The sequence below is a fragment of the Lycium ferocissimum genome, unplaced genomic scaffold, assembly GCF_029784015.1.
Source record: "Lycium ferocissimum isolate CSIRO_LF1 unplaced genomic scaffold, AGI_CSIRO_Lferr_CH_V1 ctg25964, whole genome shotgun sequence".
NCBI lineage: Eukaryota > Viridiplantae > Streptophyta > Magnoliopsida > Solanales > Solanaceae > Lycium > Lycium ferocissimum.
The window spans coordinates 1-12,660 of record NW_026722610.1 but is presented as its reverse complement, the minus strand read 5'-3'; the positions used below and the strand labels follow the sequence as shown (position 1 = coordinate 12,660).

Genomic DNA, 12,660 nt, shown 5'->3' with positions numbered 1-12,660 from the left:
TATCCTTATGTTTTTAAATTATTTACAAAATTGCCATTATTATTTAATTATTTAATTATTTCGAAAATAATAAAAAACCTATAACACCCTAAACATTTCTTCTTATTTACAACAATGCCATCATCATCAATTTTTCAACCACCATTGAACCACCATGTTTGAGCTCATAAAAGCTCAATAACTCAATTTTAACCACTTTTTGTGATTCTAAACAAAAAATCTTCATTTCCTCTTATTTCATTTCTCTCCATTTCAATCTAAAAAACTCCCATAACTTTCATTTTCATAACACATAATTTCATATTTTCGAGTTTTTTCATGTTGTAGTAGGTCAAAGTTGGATCCTTTTTGCTCATATTTGAGCTTGGACGGTGGAAAAGGTGGAAACAAGCTTTACATCGGAAAAAGGTAATATTTACATGGTTTTCATCATTTTTTCAGATCTGTGTCGCGATGGTAGACTGCTTTATATGTCTACGGGAAGATGTAGACTTACGATTGCGGTCTACAAGTCAACGCACAAGTTAGTTTTGCAATTGACCAAAATGCTAAAAACCTATAAAATAGACTTCCTTGGAAGTCTACGACTTTTCCTTTGATAACAAAAAAAAATAGTATGTAAACTTACCAAGAAGTCTACGTAAAGAGGTTAGTTTTTGCATTTGACCGAACTTTTGACTTTTCAAAGTAGACTTCCGAAAGGAGTCTACAAATGTAGGCTGCTAAAAAGTCTACAGAAGGTCAGTTTTGCATTTGACCCAAACTTTGACTCCGTTGATTAAGTTAGTTTTGTATTTGACTAAAATTTTTTAAAAGTTTAGAGGATGGAAAAAAATGTAGATTTCTTATTCAGTCTACTAACTCAAAAAAAAAAAGTAGATCGCATATGAAGTCTACTATTTTATTTTGGTCAAATGCAAAACCAACCCATCGGATTATGAAGTTCATATAACATTACACAAGTCTACCAAGTAGACGTTTCTGTACATTTTAGAAAGTCAACTTGGTCAATTGCAAAAACTAACCTTTTCAAAAAAAAAAATGTAGACGGTTCATGAAGTCTATATGAAAAGTCTACTTTTCAAAGTCAAATTTGGGATGAGTTCTGGTCAATTGCAAAAACTAACATTTTCAAAATGTAGACTAAAACAAAGTCTAAATGTGTAAATCACAACATTTTTTTTAAATAAAATAGTAACCCGTGAATTTTGCAATTGCAAAAACTAACCCAAAAAGTAGACCTATATAATAGTCTATGTTTTTGTAGACAGAAACGAAAGTCTACTGTTGAAAATCTATAAATAAATTAAAAAGTGAATTTGTGTATTATTCATAATGTATTTTCAAGATTTTTTTTGTTTCAAAGTGTGTATTAGTTAATACTAATTGTTCTTAACTATTTTTAAAAGATAAAATTTTATAATTATGAAACTATAATTTTTGGTTTGAGTATGTAGTTTGGTAACATGTGTAGACATCTTTGAAGTCTACATAATTTTATCAAACATAAAATTATTGGTCGCTAATTGTGTAAATGTATATTTTTTGCAGGAGAATGGTAATTTGCCGTTGTGTATGGAGAATGGGTGGTGAAAGGCTCTTTGTGGGAGTTTGTGGTTGATAAATGGAAAAAAGGGAGAATGTTCTTTGTGCATGATGGTTGTACACATGGTGAACTTCTTGAAATGGCACAAGAAGATTATGATCCGGACAAGAAAACCGAGAAGGTGGAGCTGACATATTCCTTACCGACGTACTTTAAAGAAAATGGATCCGGATACTCCTCCTATGCATGTCACGAGTGATAGACAAGTACGGAACTTTACGTTGAAACAGTTATGTAAGACCCAAATCTGTATGCCTTTAATCAAGCAGAGTCAACTAGTTGGAGGTGATTCATGACTTGTATTGTTGCTTTGGATGTTGTCTTATGTGTTGAACTTATGTTTGATTTGTGGGTCTTTAGTCAGTGTTGAACTTATGAGTTGTATTGTTGCTTTGGATGATGTCTTATGTGATGAATGTTGAGTTTGTAGGTCTTTTGACATGTTTATTGCATGGCTGATTTCGGCCGAGCAGACTTACGTTTTAATCTTCTTTTAACGTAGACTTCTTGGTTAGTCTACTGTATTTTTGTTGAATTTGTGATGAATATTTCAAAATAAGACCGTAATATTGATAATATCTGATACAAAAGATCACCTGCATGATGATCCACAACAAGTATGAAAAGAAATTTACATAAGACTTAAATAAAATCACTGCATGCAAATTACAAACAAACAGAAACAAGTCTGGTACAAAAGCCTCAAACCTTTAATTGTTTGGTTGATTATATCTTATGAAAAAATTGGGATCCAACTAACAAAAATTAATAATATCATACAAGTGAAACACAACTAAAAAATGAATACAATTTTTATAAATTATGCATCAAAAATTATTAAAAATGAATATTTTGTTATGAAAAATTATTACAAATCATTTTATTAAATATTTGTTTTTAGTGTGTTTGATTTTTCATAATCTTGATGCTTCAAATAAAATCTTGGAAAAAGTACCTGCAAAATAAGATAAAATTATGAGAAAACATAAGAATAAATATAAATCATAATTTAGTAGACTTTTTATTAAGTCTACTTAAAGTTTATTTTTCAAAACAATAAAACTACACTAACGGAAAATTTTTAGATCTAAAAGTGTACATTTAGAAATTTGATTTTTTTTGTTCTTTAAGATATGAAAAATATATACATTAAAATATGAAATGAGTTTAAATCTAAAAAAGTTCAAAATAAACACAAAATAAAATAGTAATAAATTAAATCATAGTTTTAATATGTAATTTTATTTAAATATAAGTATAAAGAACATATTTAAAATCTAAAATTAAAAATCTTACATTTTTGGGAAAGGACTAACAACAAGGAAAAAATTCTGCAAAATTAGATAAAATTATTTAAAGAACATAGGAAAAAATATAAATCTGAAAAAAGTACATATTTTAAAAAATATCAAATAAGTTTAAAAGCATTAAAAGCTTTAGAAAATGTAGTTTAATATGAAAATAAACAAGCCTTAGACATGCAAAAGTAGAATATAACACTTTATTTAGAAATTAGCAATTACTAAATAAATATTTAAAATCTATAAAATATGTGTACATCTTTTAAAGGAGGAGATAACAAAACTAGAAAAATACCACCAAATATAAGAAAATAGAAAAAAGATAAGATAAAATAGACTAACAGCAAATTAAATTTCCAAGAGAAAATGTCTGGTTTTTGAACTATAAGACTTACATTTAAAGTCTACTATAGATCTAAAAATCTCCATACATTTAAATATGAAAAATGAAATCCATATTCAATCATGAAATAAAATACCTTACAAAAAAGAAAAAGCAATATTGTGAGATAATAAATAACATAAAATAAATACACATTTAAAATCTATAGATCTAACACTTACATTTTAGAGGAGGAGATGAAACCATATATGAGAATACTACGAAAAAAGATAATATTGTGAGAAATAAATAACATAAAAAATACATATTTAAAGTCTATCTCTAAAACTTTACATTTTTAAAGGAGAATATGAAAACCATGAATCATAATACCTAAAATGACAACATAACTTTGTGAGAAAACATGAGAGGATTTTTAGAGAGAAATGAGAGAATTTTAGAGAGAAGGGAGAGAGTTTTAGAGAGAAGTGAGAGAGTGGATTATTTTTTAGAGAGATTGTGTAAATATTTATATATGGAGACATAAATGTAACTAGGTTAAAAGATGTTTGTAGACTTTTTAAGTCTACTAAAATTAAAAATTAAGAGTAGGTTTTATTGTGTAGTAGACCTTATTGAATGTCTACAATGATAATTTTATTATTGTTGTTAATTCATTATTGTAATAATTTTAACATAAAATTTACCAAACTTTATTTTTATTTTATTTAATAGTTATAGTATGTGATTTCACATTTTATTCTTAAAACTCAATTTAATTTAAAATAATATTTTTGTTAACAAAATTTAAAAATGTAGATAAAACGACGTCTCTAAATTTATAGACTTTATTGTAGATCTACGAAACCCTAAACCACAAATCTCAAACCCTAAATAGTTTGTTTGATAATCAAAAAGTCTCATTTATCGTATCAAATATCAAAATTACACAAAATATAAACTACAAAACATTAATAAACACATTTAAGTCAATAAAACAAAAAAAAATCAAAATCTAAAGTCTAACCCTAAAAATCTACCACTAAGAGACATAACATGTTACAACCTTTTGTTTCTAAACTATGAACATTGTTTAACATATGGTTACCAATTTAGTATATATTCTTTAAAATTGTTCATTATATAAAATTTTAATATATTTACTTCATACTATCCATTATATTGATGATTAGTTAAAATCTATCACAATAATTATTTTTAAACAATTTTAAAACAAAATATTAGATAAAATTTTGGTGTAGATTACACATCAAGTCTACAAATTAGACTTCGCTGGAGGTCTAAAAATATGTAGACTTCCTTCTTCTACATGTAGACTTCCAAAAGGAACGTAAATATCCCTCCGTTTTTTTGTTTTGTTCATAAGGACTAAATGGTATTTTCATCTTTCCATTTAGGCTGGTTAAAAATTTGACTGAAATTGGGTACACTAATGCATTTGACTTCAATATTTAGGTTGTTTTTAGCACCCTCCCAATAATGACGTTATGTTTGAAATTTTATCACTCCAATAATATTTAGTTTGCGTACGTATCTTTGTGTAACACCAATCAATTGATTTTGTTGCTCTCTCTCTCTTCTCACTACAAGAAAAACACGTCGATATCGGGACTTTTCGGCATGTCGTCGGAATAACCGTATTCCGACGACATACCGAGGAAAAAGTCCCTCGAAAAAATCTCTCGAAATTTCATTTTCCCTCGAAATTTCCTCGAAATTTTGTGACGGAATTTCGAGGAAATATAATTCCGAGGAATATTTAGAGGACTGTCCTTCGTCGAAGAGGTCCTCGGTATATATGAGGAACAATTCCCTCGGTATATACCGAGGATTATACCGAAGGAAAACACCTACGAAAGTTTTCGAGGAAACAGTTTTGTCGGAAAATGTTCCGAGGGACAGTTTCCTCGAAAATTTTCGAGGAAATCAGCCCTCGAAAATTTTCGAGGAAACTGCCCTCGGAATATTCCGAGGAACAATTCCTCGGTATATACCGAGGACAGCTGTTCCTCGAATATATTGAAATTTTTTTTTTTTTAAAAAAATTTTTTTTAAAAAAAAAATATTTTTAAAATTTAAATTCGAAAATATAAAATTAAAATTTAAATTGAAAACATATTATTTAAAATTCAAAGTCATACAAATCAAAAGAAAACATTTAGAGTTTTTGAAAGAAATTAAACTACGGGGTTTTGGAAGTCCGGGTCTGGCATGGTCGGGAAGTCCACGTTGGCGTTCGGGTTCATGCTCCTCATCATCGCCATCATTTGCTCGTTCAACTTCCTCTGTGCCTCCCAGCCCGCCTCTTGACTCGCCACCATGGACTCCAACGCAGATATGCGAGCATCCTTGTCCCTCATCTGACTCAGAAGGACTTCTTGATCAACACAGGACGGTGGTGGTGCAGAAGCAGACGGAACCGAGGGAGACCGACGAGCCAAACCGAACAAACGGCCCTTCTTCTTTGGAACCGACTGAAAAAGAAAGTGTCAAATTTAAATAATATAAAAAATGGATTGAACTTTAAAAAATGAACTTACCGCTTCAACGATTTGGTTGATCCGAACCCGAGGCGAGCCGGTCGATCCCGTCGAATCGTCATCCTCGGTTTGAAGCTGAGACACTTCCTGTTCCATCTGACTGTCGATGAGGGTGACCACATCCCTCACAACACCATCATCAATCTCGCCGGTCTTCTTGTTGGTATACGCCGTCTTTATTAGGCGGAGATGATCAACCGGCTCCCCCTCATTTTCTTCCGCCTTGAAAAAAACATAAATTAAACAAACATTAGTAATTAAAAGAAATGCACAAAAAAATATTAGAATCTTAAATAATATAATAAAAACCGACAAGCTTACCAAGCGATCTCCCAGACTGGCTAAAGATTGAGCACCCAAGTTATGGACGTACATGCCCTTCCCCTTACGGTCGCTCTTGCGGTTGGTGGAGTTGGTGGAAGAAGTTGCTCTCACTTCGTTCTTACTCCAATGCACACCCAACTCCCGCCAGACGTCGGGGTCCATCCCCTTTGGAACCTTTAAAAAAAAATTGTTAAATAAATAAAAAAATATTTTAATAAATTAAAAAATTGTATCATAAATAAAAACGAACCTTGTTTATTTCCCACTTCTTCTTCCACGAGTGCATCTGCTTCCCATAGTTGTCCATAACTTTATGGACGAAGTGGTAATAGATAAACAACGTATCATCGGCATTCCAGTTGAATTCTTGCTGAAAATAAAACACAATTAGTAGAAAATTAATATTAAAGATTAAAAAAATAAGTAAAAAATAGAATACTTACCGCAAACTGTTGAAACCACATATGCTGCTTCTCGAGAGGGAAGTCGGTGAAAGTCGGATGTCCATTGTCGAGGGACGAGTACATCATACGGTTGATCCATCCGCTGATCCCGTTCCCGGATCGGTCGAACCTAATAAAAAGAATTAATTATTTTAAATGAATCAAATTTTAATGAAAAAAAAATAGGTTTAATTACCATGTCTGACCCTGTCCACGTGGATACTGAGTGAGATATGGAAGATGGTCACGACCCTGGTGTCGAACAAACTCCGCAACTCTCGAAGTGCCGGATGAGCGGAGCAGGAGCAGGAGTGGGTGCCACACCGGGAGCGGGAGGAGAATGAGAGGGAAATGGAGAGGGAGATGTCTCGAGGCTGTGGGGGAGATGCGGAACCCGAAATGGAGCCGCCTCCCCGAACCACCACGACCACGACGCTGTCGAGAGCGGGTATGTTCTTCTTGAGACCTTTATATAAATAAATTTTATTTAATATATACAATTATTTATTTAATTTGTTAATATATTAAAATTGTTTAATAATAAAAAAAAGTTTAAATATTAAAAATATATAAAAAATTGTTTAAAATAAATACAAAAAATATTTTTAATAATTAAAAATTGTTTAATAATTACAAAAAGTTTTAATATATTAAAAATAGTTTAATAATTAATAAAAATAGTTTTAATATATTAAAAATAGTTTTAATATATAAAAAATAGTTTAATAAAAAAAATAGTTTTAATATATAAAAATAGTTTTAATATATAAAAAAGTTTTAAAAAAAAAAAGTTTTAATCAATATAAAAATAAGTTTTAAAAGATTAAACGTTTTAAAAAATCAAAAAAATAGTTTTAAAAATCAAAAAACGTTTTAAAAATCAAAAAATACTCTTTAAAAAAAAAAAAATTTTAAAATATAAAAAAAACGTTTTTAAAAAATCAAAAACACAAAATAGCAGTAAAAAAATAAAAAAAAAATATACCAACAATCCAAACATGCAAATCCTAAACTATCCATTCAATCCTAGAATTTCCTTCCTAACAACCTAAATTTCGAGATCTATAAGATAGAAGAGAAAAACTTACATGAAGAGAGGAGAGGAAGAGAGATTGGAAGGAGGCTTACATGATAGGAAGGAGAGGAGAGGAGAGAGGTTAGAAGAGAGGAGATTATCAGGATTAGTTGCCGCGAGGAAGAGAGAGGAAAGGAAGAAGAGAGCCGAGAGAGGAAGAGAGGAGAGAGAGAAATGGGGAAGAAAAGAATGAAAACCTAATTTATGAGGGGTCCGACGGACAACAGGGTCCGTCGAAATTTCTCTCAAAATTTTTAATGTGGTCCTCCAATATAAATTCTATTGTATTAAATGCGGGTAGGGTTTGAGTTGGTTAATGAAAAATAGTCAGGGAAAACGCGGTTGCTTTCAAATAACAAACCGTTCCTCAAAAATATTGTGAGGAAATTTCGAGGAAAGAGGGTTTGGGGTTTTGAAAACATCGATTTTTTTCCTCTATGTCATTTCTTATACAAATGTAATTCATAATAATGAGGTTTCTTTGTATAGATGATCATAAACAATGAAATAACACAATTACAAAAATAATTGTAAGTATTCCCTTTAACGTTTATTAAAACAATAAGTGTTTATCTTATGTTGTGTGGTTTTCGTCTCAATCCGCAAAACATTGTTTTCGGGTTAAAACCCTAAAGTTTGACTTTATAATCTGGCTAAGACACTTAATGAAGGTTATATACGTGTTATTCAATCCGCAAAACGTTGTTTTCGGTTTAAAAACCCCCTGTTCCGAAATTCCCTCGAAATATTGTGAGGGAATTTCGAGGAACTACCAAAAATTTCGAAAAATAGGTCCTCGAAATTTCCTCGAAATATTTCGAAATTTCGAGGAAAATGTGTTTTAAAAATTTTAACCTTAATATCCCCGAAATATTTCGAGGGTATTTCGACGAAACAAGGTGTTTTAAATCAAAAAAAAATTATCTTTTTAAAAATCGAAATTTCCTCGAAATATTTCGAGGAAATATAACAAGGTGTTTTAAATCAAACCCCTAAACCGTTAAGGGTTATTCTTTCAAGGAAAACCCTAATTCCCTCGAAATTTCCTCGAAATTAAAAAAAAAAAAAAAAAAAACTACTCTGATTCCGTTTCATCATCATCATGAATCTGAATCTGGATCTTGGTGAAACTCTCCAATCTCTGGTTCATCCGTGCGTGAACGACGGCTTCCTCTCGGGTCGGTGAAATTACTACAAGGCCAACCCTCGCCACATCTTCTCGCTGCACTTAAGTTACTGGATGTGATTGGTTGTAGTGGGTCTTCCAGCTCAGAACTTCCGAACTCGGCCTCTCGGGTTGAGTCTGGTAACAGTAACCCATGGATCATCTCTGTTCCTTATCCGGGGGTACTTGATATAACAAACCTGTAACATTTAAAAATTTTTAGTACAAGTTTAAATTATTACACATGATGACCAATAACTTACCTGATCGGCCTGAGAAGCAAGAATGAAAGGATCATAATATTGCAGCTTTCGTCTCGAATTTGCTGATGTAACACCAAATGCATCTGTTCTCACACCGATCTGGAGTGATGTCGTGCCAATCACAATAGAAAACAGTACAGCGCAATCCAAGCATGCCCAAATACTTGATTTCCAAAATCTCATGTATGTGTCCGTAGTATACATCATCTCCCGATGCAGAACAAACGCCAGCATCATAGGTCGTACGCGAACGTTCTTTTTTCAGTTAGAATGCATATCCTCGAGTACAAAATCTCGGATATGACTTCACAACATAGTTTGGTCCAACCACCATCTCGCGTATCCAATCGTCAAATGTTTCACCTCTGGCCAAACCAGCAGACACCTATTAATAGCACATATATATGAATTAGTATAAATATGTGATAAATAATTTTTTAATTAGTATAAATATGTGATAAATGATTTTTTAATTTGTTTAAGGCACTCACATAAGTAAACATCCATCCAGCAAATTCTCTTTGCTTCATTTCTTCTAGTTCTGCCTCTGTAGCGTATCTATATTCGAACCGCTTTTCTGCCATGAAAATCCTGTGAAGACAAAAAATGTAATTAATTAAGATATAAATGTTAATTTGTTAAAATAAAATTTGTAAGATAATATTTTTACCTCTCATATTGTAGAACATCTTCGCAGTTGGTGAGCAAATATGTTTGCAAATGAGCGTGATCCAATCTCCGTTAAAGTCGACGGTCCTTTGATTTTCCGCTAAGTCGTCCAACATCTGTGAAAATGTCAGGAACCGTAACATGGTATGTTGCCCGTTCGCCTCTATCATCATGCCGAGCAGGTCTTCTGTTTTTGGTCTGAACTTCTGCTGGAAAGTAGTACTCAGCAAAGTTTGAAATTTCTTCATTGATCATCTGTGCGACTATAGAACCTTCCACCCTACTTAAATTTTTCACCATCTTCTTCAAATGGAACATATATAAAACATACAGATACATCCATCTATACCGTACAGACCACCAAGTTCCAATTCTCTTGCCAGGTGAATAACAAGATGCTCCATAACATCAAAAAATGAGGAGGAAATATCTTCTCAAGGTTGCACTGAATCACGGCTATGTTAGTCTTCAGATTTTCAATACCTTCAAGAGTCACTGATCTCGTGCATAAATCGCGGAAGAAAGCACTTATCCCTGCAATTGCTTCATGAACATTTCGTGGTAATAGTTCCTTGAAAGCAAACGGAAGGAGCGCTGCATCAACACATGACAATCGTGACTTTTTAAGCCAATAAACTTTCCTTCCTTTCTGTCGATACAGTTACGCAAATTAGATGCGTAACCGTCTGGAAACTCCACATCGTTTGAAATCCAATCAAAGAACGCATTTTTTCCCTCTGCATCAAGTCGGTATATGGGAAAAGGAGCCCTACCATTCTCATCAACATGAAGTTCTGAACGATCACATATATCAACTAAATCCAGTCTTGACTTCAAATTATCCTTTGTTTTACCTTGAACGTTAAGGATCGTGTTCATGAGATTGTCAAAAAAGTTCTTCTCAATATGCATGACATCTAAATTATGCCTTAGCAAATGATCCTCCCAGTATGGCAGATCCCAGAATATACTTTTTTGTGCCAGTTATGTAGGTTTCCAACAGCATCTACCGGAAAACGCGCATGTCCACCGACGTCTGGCGTCCTTTCTGCACCAAAATCTCTTAGTTGTGTCTTCAAACCTTTCCCACTAATTTCCGCAGGTGGACTGTCAAACACCCTCTTGTTCTTCGTAAACAAATTCCTACTCCTACGATATGGATGATCAGGTGGTAGGAATCTCCTGTGACAGTCAAACCAACACGTTTTCCTTCCGTGTTTTAGTTGGAAAGCATCAGTGTTATCTTGACAATATGGACATGATAGCCTTCCATGCGTTGTCCATCCAGATAACATACCATATGCTGGAAAATCACTTATTGTCCACATTAGTACTGCCCGCATTTGAAAGTTTTCTTTACACGAAATATCGTATGTTTCAGCACCTTGAGCCCATAGTTGTTGCAACTCATATATTAGTGGCTGAAGAAACACATCAAGTGATCTCTTAGGATGCTCTGGTCCGGGAACGAGAATGGAGAGAAACAAAAACTCTCGTCGCAAGCACAAGTTTGGGGGTAAGTTGTATGGTGTAACAATGACTGGCCATAGAGAATATTGTCTTCCACTCTTCCCATACGGGCTGAAACCATCAGTACATAATCCAAGGTAGACATTTCTTCTCTCATACGCAAAGTCGGGATATGTTGATTGGAAATGTTTCCAAGCTTTTGCATCTGAAGGATGTCTAATCTCACCATCTGTTGAATGCTCTGCATGCCATCTCATTCGTTTCGCTGTGCGTTCTGAAAGATACAACCTCTGCAACCTTTCCGTCAAAGGCAAATACCACATCCTTTTATATGGCACTGGAACTCTTCCACTCGTATCTTTATAACGAGGCTTCCCACAAAATTTGCATGTAGTCCGCTGATCATCCGCCCTCCAATAAATCATGCAGTTATCGCTGCATACATCTATTACCTGATAAGATAAACCAACCCCAGCTACGAGTTTTTGAACCTCGTAGTATGAACCTGGGAGCTACATTATCCTCAGGTAGAATACCTTTAACAAAATTAGCTATCGCATCCACACAGTCTTCAGCCAAATTATAATCTGTTTTAATGCCCATCAGTCTCATAGCAGATGATAAAGCTGAATGACCATCTCTGCAACCTTCGTACAATGGTTGCTTTCCAGCATCCAACATTTCATAAAATCTCCTAGCTTCTGCATTGGGTAAATCTTCCCCTCTAAAATGATCATTTATCATCTGCTCAGTACCTACACCATAATCTACATCCGCCCTAATTGGTTCTTCTAATCTAACCGCCGGCTGAGGTTCGCTAGTACTACCAAGTTCATAATCAGTTTCCCCATGATGATACCAAATTTTGTAACTTCGTGTAAACCCACTCAATAATAGATGAGTCCAAACATCCCACTCTTTAATAACTTTTCTATTTTTACAATTAGAGCAAGGACATCTTAACATACCTGTTTCTGCTTCCGGTTGTTGGCGAGCTACCCTCATGAACTCGATTATACCTTGATTGTATTCTTCCGTAAGCAATCTCGTGTCCGGATCCAAATGAGGTCGATCCATCCAAGAACGAAAATAATTTGAAGAAGACATGTTTTTTTGGAATCAAATTCGTGAGACTAGGAGAGAAGAAGAAAAGAAATGGAGTGAATGAAGAGGAAGAGGGGTGGCTGTATTTATAGATGAAATCCTCCGGCATACGAGAAATTTCGAGGAAATTTCGAGGGAAACGACATTTCCTCGAAATTTCCTCGAAATAGTTTAAATCCCCCAACGGCTCTCCCAACGGCTCTCTAACGGCTACAAGATGTCGTCGAAATATTAGAAATATCCGTCGGTTTTTTCCGACGACCCGGTTTCTCGGTATTCCCTCGAAAATACCGAGGAAGTTGGTCTTCCTCGAAATTTCCTCAAAAAATAGTGAGGAAATTTCGAGGAAACCCCATT

General features: G+C 33.5%; 2 protein-coding genes across 2 annotated transcripts; both read right to left on the bottom strand.

Moving 5' to 3' along the window:
• Positions 1–5,427: 5,427 nt before the first annotated feature.
• LOC132043617 (uncharacterized) lies at positions 5,428–10,641 on the bottom strand. Its single transcript, XM_059434087.1, has 13 exons — positions 10,413–10,641; positions 10,110–10,323; positions 9,552–9,651; positions 9,392–9,445; positions 9,061–9,159; positions 8,944–8,997; positions 8,712–8,854; positions 6,754–6,834; positions 6,558–6,687; positions 6,365–6,484; positions 6,112–6,288; positions 5,791–6,012; positions 5,428–5,724 (listed from the first exon to the last, which is right to left on the bottom strand). The coding sequence occupies exons 1-13, from the start codon at positions 10,639–10,641 to the stop codon at positions 5,428–5,430; spliced, it is 1,920 nt and encodes a 639-aa protein (XP_059290070.1).
• A 17-nt stretch (positions 10,642–10,658) lies between these two features.
• LOC132043616 (uncharacterized) lies at positions 10,659–12,306 on the bottom strand. Its single transcript, XM_059434086.1, has 2 exons — positions 11,716–12,306; positions 10,659–11,651 (listed from the first exon to the last, which is right to left on the bottom strand). The coding sequence occupies exons 1-2, from the start codon at positions 12,304–12,306 to the stop codon at positions 10,659–10,661; spliced, it is 1,584 nt and encodes a 527-aa protein (XP_059290069.1).
• Positions 12,307–12,660: the final 354 nt, after the last annotated feature.